This window comes from Bufo gargarizans, chromosome 1 (assembly GCF_014858855.1).
Source record: "Bufo gargarizans isolate SCDJY-AF-19 chromosome 1, ASM1485885v1, whole genome shotgun sequence".
NCBI classification, from domain to species: Eukaryota; Metazoa; Chordata; class Amphibia; order Anura; family Bufonidae; genus Bufo; species Bufo gargarizans.
In genome coordinates, this window is record NC_058080.1 from 402,099,913 (window position 1) to 402,119,327 (window position 19,415).

General features: G+C 43.9%; 1 protein-coding gene across 1 annotated transcript in view; it reads right to left on the minus strand.

Annotated features, from left to right (window-relative positions):
- UGCG (UDP-glucose ceramide glucosyltransferase) overlaps positions 1-19,415 on the minus strand; it is a 43,890-nt gene that overhangs the window by 12,021 nt on the left and 12,454 nt on the right. Inside the window, exons 3-5 of the mRNA XM_044271165.1 lie at positions 11,984-12,086; positions 8,832-8,933; positions 411-523 (exon numbers count right to left, since the gene is read on the minus strand). Coding sequence (XP_044127100.1) covers positions 411-523; positions 8,832-8,933; positions 11,984-12,086 — 318 coding nt within the window. The remainder of the gene's footprint in view (positions 1-410; positions 524-8,831; positions 8,934-11,983; positions 12,087-19,415) is intronic.

Sequence of the window (19,415 nt, forward strand, 5' to 3'; positions counted from 1 at the left end):
AGTAGCCTTAGCTGGCAATAGTAACCAGATTATACCTTTTTATTCTCATTTGAAAGGTGGACTCAGATTGGTCAACAAAGTCAGTTATCTTATACACCAGTTTTGATAAATCTACCTCCCCCCCAAAAAATCTATACATTGCAGTGGTACAGAGTGGGATAAATACTATTTAAAAAAAAAGGGCCAATGCGCGCCCAATACTAACATACAGTCATGTCTTTACATATTACATCATTGTTTGAACAGAACGAAAAGAAAAAAAAAATAAAAAAATAAAAAACCTGTCTTGTTTTGGAATGTGTATTCCAGTAACACACCCAGGTTTGTCAGCCACCTCACACAACTTGTTCTTCATCTACCCTGGGTAAATTCTGGCTCAGTGATTATCACATGCTCAAAATGTCACTTACCTGTTCTAGCGTAGCAGCAAAACCTTGCCTGTCTGCCACATAAGGAAGTCCATGAACCAAGCCAACTTTTTCAGTCATTTGATTGGCCATGTCTGTGAGGGTGTCTGGTTTCACTAGAAAAAAAAAAAGTTGATACATTAAAAACAAAACTAAGACATAAGCATAACAAAGAAATGTGCCAGAACTCGGAGCTACATGGCTATAAATCGCTGATCACCCGGGTTCCTACACCCAGAACCAGCATTATATATAAACATACAATCACCTGGGTATGTTACCAACTACTGCTTAGTGACAAAATGTTTATAAAAGTAATAATTACCCAAACTTTAAGGAGGGTATAAATGTACTAACTTGATACACAGCACTTTTCTGTGGGGGCACCCACTAGCTTATTTTTCCTGGGACATCTGACAGATGCCAAAAAAATTCTAAAGGAACTGTCTCTTTAAATTCAAGTTTTCAACATATTTTATACTAGCCCGCACAAGCGTAAAAACAAGAAAGGTGAGCCGACACTGCCAAGAATTACGAGCCTACAAACTTCCTTGACAGAAGTTACACTGTGACCCACTGCCTTGAGGTTTAGTACAGGTTTACATTTCTCAAAGCAAGCTACACTGGAATTTTTGGAGAAAACTCCCCAAGAAGTAAGCCCCCAAGGGGAGAGTGTCAGCATCTAAAACATAACTTTTAATTGAGGCTGGGGGGGGAGGCAGATCAGAGGCTGGGGGGGGGGGGGGGGGAGGCAGATCAGAGGCTGGGGGGGGGGGGAGGCAGATCAGAGGCTGGGGGGGGGGGGGAGGCAGATCAGAGGCTGGGGGGGGGGAGGCAGATCAGAGGCTGGGGGGGGGGGGGGGAGGCAGATCAGAGGCTGGGGGGGGGGGGGGAGGCAGATCAGAGGCTGGGGGGGGGGGAGGCAGATCAGAGGCTGGGGGGGGGGGGAGGCAGATCAGAGGCTGGGGGGGGGGGAGGCAGATCAGAGGCTGGGGGGGGGGGGGAGGCAGATCAGAGGCTGGGGGGGGAGGCAGATCAGAGGCTGGGGGGGGGGGGCAGATCAGAGGCTGGGGGGGGGAGGCAGATCAGAGGCTGGGGGGGAGGCAGATCAGAGGCTGGGGGGGAGGCAGATCAGAGGCTGGGGGGGGAGGCAGATCAGAGGCTGGGGGGGGAGGCAGATCAGAGGCTGGGGGGGGAGGCAGATCAGAGGCTGGGGGGGGGAGGCAGATCAGAGGCTGGGGGGGGGGGAGGCAGATCAGAGGCTGGGGGGGGGGGAGGCAGATCAGAGGCTGGGGGGGGGGGGAGGCAGATCAGAGGCTGGGGGGGGAGGCAGATCAGAGGCTGGGGGGGAGGCAGATCAGAGGCTGGGGGGGGAGGCAGATCAGAGGCTGGGGGGGGGCAGATCAGAGGCTGGGGGGGGGCAGATCAGAGGCTGGGGGGGCAGATCAGAGGCTGGGGGGGAGGCAGATCAGAGGCTGGGGGGGGAGGCAGATCAGAGGCTGGGGGGGGAGGCAGATCAGAGGCTGGGGGGGCAGGGAGGAGGCAGATCAGAGGCTGGGGGGGGGGAGGAGGCAGATCAGAGGCTGGGGGGGGGGGAGGAGGAGGCAGATCAGAGGCTGGGGGGGCACATGAGAGGCTGGGGGGGCACATGAGAGGCTGGGGGGGCACATGAGAGGCTGGGGGGGCACATGAGAGGCTGGGGGGGCACATGAGAGGCTGGCGCCATGGTCAGCTCCCTGCTGCTGTGTGCACAAAGCACAGGGCAGCAGGGAGAGTGTAAAGTCCTATTTACCCTAATAGAGCTCTATTAGGGTGAATATGACAAGGGTTCTAGCCCTTAAGGAGGCCAATAGTTAATAAATAAATAAATAAATAAATAAATAAAAAGTTTAAACACCCCCCCCCCCCAAAATAGAAAACAATATATCGCAATATATATCGCATATCGCACATGCTTAAAATTATATCGCAATATAGATTTTAGGCCATATCGCCCACCCCTACTTGGACCCCTCATGTCTTTTAGATTATTGCATCACAGTGGTGTGTTTTAGTTGCATACTTAATTAAAAGTTATGCTTTAGATACTCTCCCCTTGGGGCCTTTTTCTTGATTGATATTTGAGTGCTGCTTAGGCCTACACACGTTTAGAAATTTCATTTGTGTTGATTTTTTCTTGAGAAAACTCCCCACCAATATCAAAGAAGATTGAAAGTTAAAAAATAAATTAAAAAAATCCAGTTTTGTGGCAGATTGTGAACTAACATCTAAAGGTCACTTCATACCATCCTGTGTACAGGGCCATAAAAACCGTCATAATTTACACCCCAAGTATGCAAATGTCTGTCTAGCAGCTAGGATGAACTGGTTAATGTGTCAAAAACCAGGCGGTTAAAGGTCGCTTCTTATGGAATACATAACTCCTTGTGAATTTTAAATACAAACTTACGGTAACTTAATTAGTCTACTTTCACTCTGGCATTTTGGCTTTCCGTTTCCGAGATCCGTTCAGGGCTCTCACAAGCGGTCGAAAACGGATCAGTTTTGCCCTAATGCATTCTGAATGGAAAAGGATCCGCTCAGAACGCATCAGTTTGCCTCAGTTCAGTCACCATTCTGCTTGCAGCGTTTTGTTGTCCGTCTGACAAAACTGAGCCAAACGGATCCGTCCTGACACACAATGTAAGTCAATGGGGACGTATCAGTTTTCACTGCCACAATCTGGCACAATAGAAAACAGGTCCGTCCTCCATTGCCTTTTAATGGTGTTCAAGACCACGTTTTGGCTATGTTACAGATAATACAAACAGATCCGTTCTGAATGGATGCAGACGGTTGTATTATCTGAACGGATCCGTCTGTGCAGATCCATGGCGGATCAGCACCAAACGCGAGTTTGAAAGTAGCCTTACAGTGGTGCACTGGTGATATGCACATAGACTGTTTAACCCTTAATACTTCAGAGGTTTTTTTTTGTGCTCCCTACCTTCCCAGAGCCATAACTTTTTTATTTTTCCGTTCACATAGCTGTATGAAGGCTTGTTTTTTTGCGGGACAATATGTACTTTCCAACGTCTCCAATTAATATTGCATATGATGTAATGGGAATAAGTAAAAATAAAAAAAATTCTAAATGGGGTGAATTTTTTTTTTAACCACCTCCGGACCGCCTAACGCACATGTGCGTTCCGGAGGTGGCAGGCTGGCGCACAGTCACGCATATACGCGTCATCTCGCGATACGCGAGATTTCCTGTGAACGCGCGCGCGCGCTCACAGGAACGGAAGGTAAGCGAGTGGATCTCCAGCATGCCAGCGGCGATCGTTCGCTGGCAGGCTGGAGATCCGAATTTTTTAACCCCTAACAGGTATATTAGACGCTGTTTTCATAACAGCGTCTAATATACCTCCTACCTGGTCCTCTGGTGGTCCCTTTTGTTAGGATCGACCACCAGAGGACTCAGGTAGGTCAGTACAGTCGCACCAAACACCACACTACACTACACCCCCCCCCCCGTCACTTATTAACCCCTTATAAACCCCTGATCACCCATGATCACCCCATATAAACTCCCTGATCACCCCCCTGTCATTGATCACCGCCCTGTCATTGATCACCCCCCTGTCAGGCTCCGTTCAGACGTCCGTATGATTTTTACGGATCCACGGATCGGATCCGCAAAACGCATACGGACGTCTAAATGGAGCCTTACAGGGGGGTGATCAATGACAGGCGGGTGATCACCCATATACACTCCCTGATCACCCCCTGTCATTGATCACCCCCCTGTCATTGATCACCCCCCTGTAAGGCTCCATTCAGACGTCCGCATGATTTTTACGGATCCATGGATACATGGATCGGATCCGCAAAACACATGCGGACGTCTGAATGGAGCCTTACAGGGGGGTGATCACCCATATACACTCCCTGATCACCCCCCTGTCATTGATCACCCCCCTGTAAGGCTCCATTCAGACGTCCGCATGTTTTTTGTGGATCCGATCCATGTATCCATGGATCCGTAAAGAATAATGCGGATGTCTGAATGGAGCCTTACAGGGGGGGTGATCAGTGACAGGGGGGTGATCACCCTGATCACCCCCTGTCATTGATAACCCCCCTGTAAGGCTCCATTCAGACGTCCGCATGTTTTTTGTGGATCCGATCCATGTATCCATGGATCCGTAAAAAATCATGCGGATGTCTGAATGGAGCCTTACAGGGGGGGTGATCAGTGACAGGGGGGTGATCACCCTGATCACCCCCTGTCATTGATAACCCCCCTGTAAGGCTCCATTCAGACGTCCGCATGTTTTTTGTGGATCCGATCCATGTATCCATGGATCCGTAAAAAATCATGCGGATGTCTGAATGGAGCCTTACAGGGGGGGTGATCAGTGACAGGGGGGTGATCACCCTGATCACCCCCTGTCATTGATAACCCCCCTGTAAGGCTCCATTCAGACGTCCGCATGTGTTTTGCGGATCCGATCCATGGATCCGTAAAAATTATACGGACGTCTGAATGGAGCCTTACCAGGGGGGTAATCAATGACAGGGGGGTGATCCGGGAGTCTATATGGGTGATTACCCCCCTGTCATTGATCACCCCCCCTGTCATTGATCACCCCCCCCTGTAAGGCTCCATTCAGACATTTTTTTTGGCACAAGTTAGCGGAAATTTTTTTTTTGTTTTTGTTTTTTCTTACTAAGTCTCATATTCTACTAACTTGTGTCAAAAAATAAAATCTCCCATGAACTCACCATACCCCTCACGGAATCCAAATGCGTAAACATTTTTAGACATTTATATTCCAGACTTCTTCTCGCGCTTTAGGGCCCCTAAAAAGCCAGGGCAGTATAAATACCCCACATGTGACCCCATTTCGGAAAGAAGACACCCCAAGGTATTCGCTGAGGGGCATATTGAGTCCATGAAAGATTGAAATTTTTGTCCTAAGTTAGCGGAAAGTGAGACTTTGTGAGAAAAAAACCAAAAAAATCAATTTCCGCTAACTTATGCAAAAAATAAAAAAATTCTAGGAACTCGCCAGGCCCCTCATTGAATACCTTGGGGTGTCTTCTTTCCAAAGTGGGGTCACATGTGGGGTATTTATACTGCCCTGGCTTTTTAGGGGCCCGAAAGTGTGAGAAGAAGTCTGGGATCCAAATGTCTAAAAATGCCCTCCTAAAAGGAATTTGGGCCCCTTTGCGCATCTAGGCTGCAAAAAAGTGTCACACATCTGGTATCTCCGTACTCAGGAGAAGTTGGGGAATGTGTTTTGGGGTGTCATTTTACATATACCCATGCTGGGTGAGAGAAATATCTTGGTCAAATGCCAACTTTGTATAAAAAAAAATAGGAAAAGTTGTCTTTTGCCAAGATATTTCTCTCACCCAGCATGGTTATATGTAAAATGGCACCCCAAAACACATTCCCCAACTTCTCCTGAGTACGGCGATACCAGATGTGTGACACTTTTTTGCAGCCAAGGTGGGCAAAGGGGCACACATTCCAAAGTGCACCTTTCGGATTTCACAGGCCATTTTTTACAGATTTTGATTGCAAGGTACTTCTTACACATTTGGGCCCCTAAATTGCCAGGGCAGTATAACTACGCCACAAGTGACCCCATTTTGGAAAGAAGACACCCCAAGGTATTCCGTGAGGGGCATGGCGAGTTCCTAGAATTTTTTATTTTTTGTCACAAGTTAGCGGAAAATGATGACTTTTCTTTTTTTTTCTTTTTTCCTTACAAAGTCTCATATTCCACTAACTTGCGACAAAAAAAAAAAAATTCTAGGAACTCGCCATGCCCCTCACAGAATACCTTGGGGTGTCTTCTTTCCAAAATGGGGTCACTTGTGGCGTAGTTATACTGCCCTGGCAATTTAGGGGCCCAAATGTGTGAGAAGAACTTTGCAATCAAAATGTGTAAAAAATGACCGGTGAAATCCGAAAGGTGCACTTTGGAATATGTGCCCCTTTGCCCACCTTGGCAGCAAAAAAGTGTAACACATCTGGTATCGCCGTACTCAGGAGAAGTTGGGGAATGTGTTTTGGGGTGTCATTTTACATATACCCATGCTGGATGAGAGAAATATCTTGGCAAAAGACAACTTTTCCAATTTTTTTATACAAAGTTGGCATTTGACCAAGATATTTTTCTCACCCAGCATGGGTAAATGTAAAATGACACCCCAAAACACATTCCCCAACTTCTCCTGAGTACGGCGATACCAGATGTGTCACACTTTTTTGCTGCCAAGGTGGGCAAAGGGGCACATATTCCAAAGTGCACCTTTCGGATTTCACCGGTCATTTTTTACACATTTTGATTGCAAAGTGCTTCTCACACATTTGGGCTCCTAAATTGCCAGGGCAGTATAACTACGCCACAAGTGACCCCATTTTGGAAAGAAGACACCCCAAGGTATTCCGTGAGGGGCATGGCGAGTTCCTAGAATTTTTTATTTTTTGTCGCAAGTTAGTGGAATATGAGACTTTGTAAGAAAAATAAAAAAAATAAAAATCATCATCATTTTCCGCTAACTTGTGACAAAAAATAAAAAGTTCTATGAACTCACTATGCCCATCAGCGAATACCTTAGGGTGTCTACTTTCCGAAATGGGGTCATTTGTGGGGGTTTTCTACTGTTTGGGCATTGTAGAACCTCAGGAATCATGACAGGTGCTCAGAAAGTCAGAGCTGTTTCAAAAAGCGGAAATTCACATTTTTGTACCATAGTTTGTAAATGCTATAACTTTTACCCAAACCATTTTTTTTTTGCCCAAACATTTTTTTTTTATCAAAGACATGTAGAACAATAAATTTGGCGAAAAATTTATATATGGATGTCGTTTTTTTTGCAAAATTTTACAGCTGAAAGTGAAAAATGTCATTTTTTTGCAAAAAAATCGTTACATTTTGATTAATAACAAAAAAAGTAAAAAATGTCAGCAGCAATAAAATACCACCAAATGAAAGCTCCATTAGTGAGAAGAAAAGGAGGTAAAATTCATTTGGGTGGTAAGTTGCATGACCGAGCGATAAACGGTGAAAGGAGTGTAGTGCCGAAGTGTAAAAAGTGCTCTGGTCATGAAGGGGGTTTCAGCTAGCGGGGCTGAAGTGGTTAAAAAGAAGCAAAAAAAAAAAAGCTATCCTGGCACAGTTTTACAGGTTTTTTTATTTGCGACCTTTTGATGTGCGATAAAACTGACCAGTCAATTGCATTCTACGGGTCAGTACGATACCGGCGATACCTTATATGTATAGTTTTTCTTGCTTTTTGATACTGATAGAACAATAAAAAAACTTGGAGAAAACATGTTTTATTTTTTCATCGCCATATTCTGACCCCTATAACTTTTTTCTAGTTATGTGTACAGAGCTCATTTTTGCAGGGTGATCTGTACTTGTGTATGACCACACTTTTGATCGAATTTTTTTGTGGGACATGAAGCAACCAAAAATGGTGAATCAGCTATTTTAACTTTTTTTTTTCTGTTTCGCCATTTACTGTATAGAGAATATATTTTTATATTGTGGGTTTTATTTTTTATTATTATTATTTTTTGGAAAGGGGGGATTTGAATTTTTCTATTTTTAATTTGCTTTCGGTTACAAAATGCTCTATTTGCGAGATTTTTCCCTTACATCATTAAAATGGTGCCCCCTAGTGTTCAATATGTATAGAAATGTGCCCGTCCTACTACTGAGCTCATGAATGCTCAGTTCAATCCTTCAACTGCCACCAGCCGGATCTTCTGCCAGAAGCTGTGACAGTTACATGGAGAGAGAGATGCAGCAGAAAGCACACATCCCCTGAGCAGCCAGCTCAAAATAAATCTAGCAGAACAATTACAGAAACAGACGTGGAGCTGTCCAGATCCATGCGAGGTACAGGGCCGGTTCTAGCTTTGTTAGAAATAGATTGTACTGTACTATATAATGTCTAATTTTCATTTTTAAACACAATATGTTCCCCTTTCAGACAGGTCTCCATCTACATGAGGTCCTGGCTGTCGCTCGACACGGACATACGCATGGGGTACTGCTTTGTTTTCAGAGAGGATAACATAAGCAACATTATGCAGGAGGAGGATATGGAGGGATAAACAGATCTTATCAAGTCCCACTGGTCTCAAAGAGCATGAAAGCGAAGCAGAGCCAGAATTTGTTCTACGGGGACCTCAAGTGACTACGTAAAAATAGAAAGACTGAAATAAACAATAATGGCTGCTCCTGCAGCCGTTCTGAACGCCCTCCAGAGGGGAGACTGCATCTTGGGACCTGGAGGTTGCCTACACGTTCGTGACGTTCTTCTTTCACACAAATGAAGGCAATCCCTGGAAAGGATTTCTTTTCACTATGCGACATTCAGAAGAATGTCTAATGCTCTGTTCTTCGTGCAACATACCTTTAATGCCACTGTCACAAATCCATATGAGATCATACTTGGCAAGTTCATACCCAGGCATTAGGTTGTTTATCTTTGGGTTGATGCCAACCTTTTTACCACCTAGGGGGAGAGAAAAAAATATATAAAAAGTGAAAAAAGATTAAATATTTGATTACCTGCCCTTTAAATGTCACACTCTGGTGAAATAATAAACTATAGGTGGCCCAAAGTTGGTTGTGCTGGCCTACTGTGTATGGGTATGCTGACAATCCCAGGACAGACGATTGGGGACAGAAGAATTTGAACACAACTGATCCTTTGTTCTCTCGCAGCCGATAAGCTGCTGACAGAGGCATTTGGCAGTGGCCATCTCCCCTCACATTGAGAACACATGTATGCTCGCCTGAACCAAATGTGCATGTGAAAGGATGTGGAGTCAGGAGAGATCGATGTGGTTCCTCTATCAGCTACTGAAGGCGTATGGGCATCTTTAGGCGGAATACATACTACTGTGTGCATTTCATGAATTTAGACACATACATACAGTGCTGTATGTTATTCTATAATTTGCAGTGAAATATTGCTGCATGCCAGAGTTTATAATCATGAAGAATGACAGGAAATAATAGCAAACGGCAGCGCGTGCTATTAAATATTCATTGCTGGCAGGAAAAGGCCGTTTTTTCAAACCTCAGCTGTCTTGCAAGCCTGATTTCCTAAGCCTGATTTCCTGAGACTGCAAACACTGCTGTGGGATCAACATTACCTTCCAGGGGTAAAGGGCATGTATCACTTATATTTTTAATCAATTAAACTAGACAGTGAAATATACTCCTTTATTTTCTGATTTAGATATTCTACTTCCTGAACATGATTATGGGACAGCCATATTGTCTGAGCCATTGTTAAAGGGAAATTTCTATAACTATTAGATCGGTAGGGGTCCTACTGCTGGGACCCCTGAGAATCGAGAAGGAGAACCCTGTACCCCTCGGAGTCACCCAAAACGAACGAAGCCACAGGTCGAGCATGCACAATGCCACTCCATTGAACTCAACAGGAGTTCTGGAGACAGACAAATTCAGCACTCAACTATTTCTGGAACTCACGTAGAGATGAATGGATCGGCAGTACGCATGCTAAACGTATCTAATAGATATTCCCTACCTTGTTAATACCCCTTTAATAGCAATTAGGGGACGTCCTCACGACTGCTTTTGCAGTGGTATATTGGTGCGGACAGACGTGCCGCAATTTTGCCCAAAATTTGCCAGCGTCTGTGTCCTTTCTGCTTCCCATACGTGACAAGGACATGTCTGTTCTCATTGCGGCCGCAGCTTTAAGCTGCCGGTGTTGCCTCCCATTGAGATGAATGGGAGGCAGAAAGGACGCGGACGCCTGTGGGTTTTTGTTAAAATTTCGGCACCGAAATTCCACTGTAACAGCCCTTACAGCAGCCACCATGGCCATGTACAAAATAGACTGGGGGCGACTCAGATCTATAAAAAAGTTTTCTAGCCATGCTCTGTCACCTATGCAAAGGTCATTGTGCAGGGAGGGGGAGGCGGTGAGCTGTAATTATCACCTAATGTTAATGGTGTATCCTATGTTATCTATACACAGCTGATACATTTCATTGTAATCCTGCTTGTGATTATAATGAGAAAAAGGAAGTCTCTACTTAATACTAAGCATAATGGCCAGGGTGATAACTGCAGGATGTAAGGATTTTTTGGTATTTTTTATAGAAACTAACATGGAAAACTAAAAACCATCACTAAAATGGTTTAAAATATATTAACAAAAAAACCTGATCTGAACAATAGATGACACATTCCCGTTTGAGAAAAGGGTGGGGGAAATTAGTACATAAAAATATATATATGGTACATATAATATAAAGAGTATTTTTGTATAAGGATAAAACAGCCAAGCCACCGCACTAGTCATCCTTATTATCCATGAATTTAAAGGATAATGAAAAATGATAAAGCAGGTCCCAAAGAGCCATTCCTGGAAAGACAGATAAGATAATCCAGGAATCCAGATATCAGATACTGTGCACTAACGGCAATGCAGCAATTGCTTTTATAGTGCTGCAGCTTGTTGTGTATTAGATTACAAAGCACAGGAAAGTGATTTATGAACAAAGCTCCCCTGTTACACATGCTGCCCATTCCGGCATGAAAGTATAGAATATCTAGAGAAGAGGATTCTTCTGGTTGCTGCCAATGAGCCAGTTTCCTAGACATTCCAACTACAGAAACAGAATGGAAAAGTCTGAACTATATAGATGCCCAAAGTACATTTTTCAGCCTAAACACTGACCAAAAGCAATAATTTTGTACTAAAGCATCAAATAACATGCTCGATTTTTGTTTGGAATTCTGGTATATTTGCCAAACAAATTGAAAATCATGGAACTAATGGCCTGGGAAAGGAAATGATTCAAACTGCCAGACTAAGTACCGGAAGGGAATATAGTTCCACTGACAACGCATGGTCGCTCTCAGACAGGCCAGAGAAGCATCCCTAAATAATGCATATTACAATACAAAAGAATGAGTCTAAAGGTATGCTATGTAATTAATATTGCTGCTGAAAGTATAGAGCAGGGATCAGCAACCTCCGGCGCTCCAGGTGTTGTGAAACTACATCTCCCATCATGCACACTTGCCTGGCTGTTCTCTGAACTCCGACAGAAGTGAAAGACGCATGCTGGGAGTTGTAGTTTCACAACACCTAAAGTGCCGAAGGTTGCTCATCCCTGGTATAGAGGTTACATAGTAACAGTTTTAATCAAGCTCTCTGCACAATTGGGTCCAGATTCCCAACATGCTTTGCAGCCTCATCAGGGATACGGGACATTAGCGTAAGAAAGCCCATACCCACGTCAGGGGGACGCTACCTGCTGAATAAAATGAAAGGGTCTGCAAAAAAATGTGGATCGGAAGCAGACAGAAAATACAGTCACGTGCATGAGGCCTAAAACATGGTCGTTGAGTGGTTAAATTTATATATATATATATATATATATATATATATATATATATATATATATATATATATATATATATATATATATATCTAATAAAAGGAGTAAAATGGGGACAGAGCAGAATACAAATATCAACGAAAAGAGAGGATTGGACATTCACAGCAATAAGTACCTATGAATAAGTTGGCGTCCACGTTGGGGTATTTCCCAAGAAGTTTTTTACATACGTCCACTGCCGGATCATCAACATCTTGAACGCAAAGGAGGATTTCAAACTGAAAAAAAAAAAAAAAAAAAAAAGGAATATTAGTCAATGTGCATCTAGCAATTGATTCTCACGTGGCTCTACTGGTTATTTCTAGAAGCAGGATCACCCTACCCAATATGACCAGTGGTGTTTATAGGAATGTGCTCACTGCCACCTCCGAGGCTCACTCATATGCTATAATAAGGCCAAACGCAGGCAATTAATCAAGGGTACTCCCAGTACAATCAAGAACACACCTATATAGGCAGAGTGTGCGGAAGCACTTTCACAAGGGAATTCACACTTTCCCGACGCGGGATAAAAGCCCCAAAACCGAAATTTACAGATATGTGTCTCTTCCTTATGGAGACTTTGCAATGGTTAAAACTGTAGCCATGTTTCTAGAGGACCATATCTTAAAGGGGTTCTCCAGATATTAGGAAAATGAAAATACTTAAATATTATTTTATGATACATATATTCGCAAATACCTTTCATTAGTTATAATGGCTAGTTTTGTCTGGGGAGCGATCATTAGTAGAAATAAAATGGCCGCCGTCCTATTAGTACACACAAAACCTGTCTTAAAATCACACAGCAGGACAACTTACTTCACAAAACTGAGCTAAAGAGCTGCCTCATCCTCCTCTCTGCTCTACTTGTCAGAGATTATGATTCTGAATGCAGATGAATCTCTGTGGGAATGGAGACGACGACGAGACATGCGAGGATAATGAATGAGCAGCAGCACTTGTATGCCGTCACCATTACCAAAACCCCACATTACCAGTCTGTCCTGTCCGTCCTCTCTGTACTTCATGTCTCCTCGTGAATTAAATTCATGAGGGATTCAGCTAAAGTTCTTATCAGTTGTATTCAGGGAGGTGGATGAGGCAGCTTTTTTAGTGTTCTGAAGGAACTTGTCCTGATGTGTGATAAGGACAAGTTTTGTATGTACTAATAGGACAGAGGCCATTTTGTTTCCTCTGATGACTGCTCCCCCAGACAAAACAAACCACTATAAATAATGAAAAGGTATTTGGGAATATATTTATTATAAAGTAATATATTTAAGTGTTTTGATTTTTGTAATTCTAGGAGAACCCCTTTAAGCAGGATTGTCAAGACACTGTTAATTAGTAACAGCAAATATGTAACTGCGGTCCCTTCTTACAGCAGTGTGTATGAGCAGAACTGCCATAAAGGCACGTATTGAAGTCATTCCTCACAATCCTTACTAGCGTCCAGACTTCAGACCCAGAACAGGCCTATAGTTCAAGGAGAAGACTAGGATCTTGCTTGGCTTTGAGGATAATATTTGTGGAAGGTATCAGATTAAAAGATTTACTGTACTGTTGACAATGTAAGGAGTTTCGAGGTCACACCAATTTCTTTTTCGGACTATTCATCATGACAATAACTCTTTTAAACTAAGATATTCCACGAATACCATCCTTGAAGGCGCCGTCAAGCAAGATCAGATTTGTCTTCTACCTGAACTATAGTCATGTTTCAGGGCTCTTCTATGGGTCAGACATTGACTTGCGGGGTAGTTACCTCTAACAGATGACACTACATAGTCAAGTCACAACTCTCCATACATCGAAACATATCACACATAGGATTCATATGCAGTAAAACTCCTTCAGTCTGTGCCAGATTATCCAATATCAGAAGAACATGGTGTGGAAAGTTCACTTGTGACGTTAGAAAACCTTCAAGATGAAAGCCAACATTAAAAAGTCTGTTAGGGCCCATTCACACCATCGTATTTTTGGTCCGCATCCGATCCGCATTTTTTGCAACCTGGAGGTAAGACCCATTCATTTCAACGGATCCGCAAAAAATGTGGACAACGCTCTGTGTGCAGTTTGCATCTGTATGCCCGTTACGTAGTCCTGCAAAAAAGATGCCTTTTGCGACAACAATAGGATCCGCAAGAAAAAAAAAAAAAAAAGACCCTCATGTTGAGCACCGCAAAATATATATACGGTCGTTCTCCTGACGGGTCTGTTTTGATAAATGCCTTTATATCTTACTACAAAAAAAAAACATAAAAATTTAAATATTCCGGTGAATTGTGCTAGTCCTCTGTTATTCCCCCCTGAACATTTATAAATAAATTGAGCTAGAAAGAGGTGTTTTCCTACTGAAATTCTCAGTTGTCAATTTATTAAGAGGAATAACAAAGGGACGGTACAAAGTGGAAGTATGAGAAAAGGGGCTTCAGCATTGTTCTTGCAGGAAGACTACAGATATTTGCTGAGACAGACAGGTCATTAGTGGTGACAGGACCTCTGCAATTTCTAATCGGCTTCCACTGTCTTGCCAAGTCACCGTGTTATATTGCAGAAAAACAGGTGCTGGATTATCAGATGCCGGATTAAAAGGAACGTCATGGTTTCATCAAACTAATTCGAATTCTCTGCACGAAACCCTTCATAGCCTTCTGGAAGGAGTGACACATCAGGGGAGTTTCACATAACTGCTTGCTTATTAAGTATGGGAAGGAACATATCACTTCATACCTTCCCGGTACATGAGGGGCTGAATAAGTGCCTGGTTTCAGCAGTCCTACCCTCTTTCAGAGGCGGATGCAGTTGGAAAAATGCACAAGTGAAGCAAAGGACGATTCGAGTGAGCAATCATCATGGGTGTGTATGGGAGTCAGTGATCTCTAATAACCCGCCTGTTCTGTAAGCAGAGCTATATAACCACATATTAGAAGTACCAACTGCGATTATTTATCATCTAACCGGTTACAAAGTCCAGCCAAGGCAAAGTGCAGGTTATATCACACCATGGAGAAAAGTACCGACGTGTTGCGTTCCCACCACGCATGTAACCACAAGACGCGCCTATGTTCAGGCTGCAGAGCCAGCCCTGCCATTTCACATATATGAGGAGCGCTACAGGATATAGTTAAATGCCAGCTATTGTCCTCTTTAGGCAGCCATTGCAGACTGGAGACGACTGCTGCGTGACCTACTGATATGAAGACGAGATAATGGCTGCCCGCACATCACCACTCCGGTTCAGAGAGCCTCAATGCATTTCCACGCACAGAATACATGTAGAACTGCTCACAGTTTTAGTGTAGTGAGTACGATAAGAACTCTCCCTGCGATGGCTGCATTTCCTGGACTGAACACTGCTCCTTACAGCTCCGTAACGTGTTCCTGCCTAATGTGGGTCTGGTGTACTGGATTCACAGCATTATACGAGTACAGTACAAGTCGGGCAGGAACACACATCAGCTTAGATCATTATGATGCTGAGAGATCGGGGCAGAGGAGTGTTTCCCAGACTGAATACGCTGAAGTGAAATTGGTCTTAGAATATTAGCATTACAGTCAAAGACTGAAGACAGTTTTACATGAGTGTAACGTGAACTTTTCAATGCTGTTATTTCAATGCCAGGCTTTGTGCCCAAAATATACAGTATCCTAAGGCAGAGAACAGCCTGCTGGAATTCTCCAGATCCGGCGCTGCCGCAATGTCCGTCTGCCCCATTAGGTATAATGGGGTCCGGCAGAGATGCGTACGCATTCCAGCAGACAAGCAGAGAACCGGAGAGCCGATCCTCCACTTGTCTGCCGGAGTTTCACACCAGAGGTGTGAAAGTAGCCTAAGGCTCCACAGCAGTATCGGGTTGTTTGAAGGTCCCAGGTATACGAGTCAGTGTGGAGCTGTTACCCAAGCAATAGCATACTTCCATATCAAAGTCTGAAAGGGAATGTATCATCAGGATATAACCTATATTATTTTATTTTTTTTCCATGTCCCTATCCCTACATAAAAACAATCCTAAAACGTGCACAGATCCAGAGAATGGGGCTTCTGTTCCCCTGATCTGATGGAGTGGCAGATAAGGCATGCACCCGGCCACTCCATTCATTCTCTGTAGGACCACTGGAAATAGCTGAGGGTCCCACAGAGGTTCATACACAATTGAGAACCTTGCCCAATATCCCAAATGTATGTGCTAGCATGTAATCTCTTCCTCATCCTCCCTTCCTGCTGCAGTCTATAAATACTCCATATAAGAAGGATGTGTGAAAATTACAGGTGATGTCAAGGCAAGTTATTACCTCAGCCTAACCTGAAAGCCGGTGAGCTCATCCTCATTTTCCGGACATATTGTATTGTGTGGCCTTCTTAGTAACAGCCCCCTGACCAAACCTGTTCTCTCAACAAAGGCCTGGCTGAACAGGGATCTAGGTATGTGTTACACATGGCAACCGTTCCCCGTGCTAGTAACACTGGTCATCGAACCCTGTGCTTTCTTGGGAGAGCTCCAAACAGACTTCCAAAGGGGCAGACATTTTTGCAAGTTATTACCTAGTGCAACAATAGGCACAACACTAGTATATGCAGAACATAATGAGCCAAGCTGCTGCGTAGCCCTTCGAACAACGGTGCACGCAGACGATGCTAGAAGGGAAGGGTCTTCAGAAGACGTACATTAAAAAAAAAAAAAAAAAAAATCAGAAGCTTTATTAGGACTACACATTTCAGGAGCTTACAGCTTTGTTCCTCAGGTCCAGTCAGGACCTCCTGAAATGTGTAGTCCTAATAAAGCTTTTTTTTTTTTTATATGTACATCTTCTGATGACCCTTTACTTTCAACCTCCTAACTACTTTCTGTTCAATATTAGGCTTGTGGAGGTCCGACTATCAGCTGTGTGAAGGGGAAGTGCCAAGTCATCGCCATATAACAACTATAGCAGCTTAGTTGCATTTGATTCTTCTACTAAAAGTACAAAGCTCTGCCTGGTAAAAAAGGAAAGAGAGGTTCCTGCCCACTTCAAAATTTAATCGTGGGTGTATCAAGAGTGGGCCCTTCACAATTCTCTTACTGATGACCTATTACGCACCATTAATTTTAAAGAACTGGAAAACCCCTTGAAGCTTTTCCTATACAGTCTGTATGCAGCCACACTTTATAGGTCACTGCATCCTCCAATACTTGAGACTTCTCCAGACTATCATTAGGTGAACGTTGCAAGAGTTTCTGTCCATGTTCAACCAGGTTCAAGTGAAAATCTATACTTTAAGAGCCAGTTTCAATGTACCAAGTCTGCAAACACAGCACAAGGTTGCCCCAATACATACATCTACCCACAAGAGCTGACTGGAGGGGGGCCCAACTACTGGGAACCTACAGGTCACAAGAACAGAGATGAGGCTAACTTGTGCATTGCTGCTCCACCACTTCTCTATGCGACTGCCAGAAATAGAGTACAGCACGCGGTTATCTCTGGCGGTCATGTAGAGAATGAATGGAGGGGGAGTATGCATGCTCAACTACGGTTCCATTCATACAACCCCTTTCAAGGTTAACAATGAAACGTGTAATACACCTGGAATTAAACAAGACGGTCCCACATTGACCCAAGGTCTACAATGGATTCTGCATCCCAAACACAACAGCTCTCAACAATAACGGCTGTGAGAACAAACCGCAGAGGTAGCGCGAGGAATTACAGAATAGGCACACAGGAAATCGCCCTCCTGCCACCCTCTGCTCGAGATCAATAAACCTGATTTAAATTTTGCCACAACATTTATATATGAACATGGATTTCATGTCGAAAGGAAAATGGAGCTGTAATATACGGTATTGGACTCTGCCTGTTGATGTATGCGGCATGACTTAATGCAAAATACCACGAGCATCAGCTGGCCAATTTCAGATTTCAAAATAAAAAAATTGCAAGCCTAGATCTGGCTTGCATTGCTGCTCGGTGCATCTAGTCTTTAAAACTAATAGATGGATGGTCATATATCAAATAGCTTACAATCTGAAATCCTTTGTGATTGCAGCAACAGAGTTAAGGCCTCAAGGCAGCATGGCAGCTCAGTTGCTAGCACTGGTGTCTTGTGGCGCTGGGGTCCCAGATTTAATAGCGACTATGGACAATATCTGCATAGAGTTTGTATGTTCTCCCTCTGTGTCTTTGGGTTTCCTCTGGGTACTCGTTTCCTCCCACACACCAGTCCAAACACATACTGATGGGGAACTTCGACTGAGTGAGTAAAATAAAGAAGTGCTAAAATGTTAAAAAAACAACAATAGTAAGACTATCTATACTAAGAATGTCTATACTGCCCACAGCAACCCCTCAGCGCTCAGATGCCTGTTCTGACAAAATGAAGGCTAGGCTGTAATTGTCTGCATTAGAAATAGAGACAGATTCACGGTTAGGCAGTTCTGCTGAATGACACCCATAGAGTTCACGGGGAAAAGATCCAACATTATGTCACATGGTTCCCAGACTCATCACAGAAATATAATCGGTACATTCTGTGGCAGCCAAGCATATGCCCTTCATAAAACCTAAAAGCGGGAGGAAAGGACCTTACATGTGTGCACCTATTAAAAAGGACATTCCCGATAACCTAAGGAGCAAACGGAAGGAGACACGTAAAGGGGGTCTAACCCCCAAAGCAATTTAAATGATGGCCTTGAAAGTGATCAGAAAAAAAAAAAAGCCATACACACCATTGACCAGCACTCAGTTCAAGCACCGAGGGTCTCGTTCCTACTGCCACTGGTCCCCTGTGGACCAGATGGGGTTTCTTGTCCATTGTCACATACAGTGCTGCAGCTATTCACTGGTCTCAATTCTGACATGTCGTAGTTTTATTCCGGCCGCCTCTCGGCATGTTTGCCGTGATGCTGCTGGACCTGCAACTCATAGTCAATGGGGCCGGAGCAGACTTCCGGCGACACGTGTGCACTAGCAGCAGCACGTATCTGGCAGGCTGTTCACCCACCGGAACAGCCTGCCGCTAATGTGAAAGTAGCCTTAGGGTCCATTCACACGTCCGTTGTTTCTTTCCTGATCTGTTCCGTTTTTTGCGGAACAGATCTCGACCCATTCATTTTCAATGGGTCCAGAAAAAAAAATAAAAAATAAAAAAAAAAAATCGGACAGCACAATGTCTGATTTTTTTTCAGGACCCATTGAAAATGAATGGGTCCAGATCTGGTCCAGATCTGTTCCGCAAAAAACGGAACAGATCAGGAAAGAAACAACGGACGTGTGAATGGACCCTTATTCTGACTCTGCAGAAAGAGACGGATGTGATGAGTGGCTGCTGTCAGTTCACAGATACTGTATATCCTTACGTATCCCTTTACACGGATTGACTGTGTAGGAAATGATCAGGAACAAACCATTCATTCACAATAATTGCCGGTGTTGTATTTATTTGCAGCAATCTCCTCTGTATCAGCGATTGTTCAGGCCGTAAAGAATCATCGTTTATGGCAGCAGATCCCTGTTTACATAGCACAATCTACAACCCAGGAACAAGGATTCTGGTGTCGGCATTTACGATGGTTTCACCC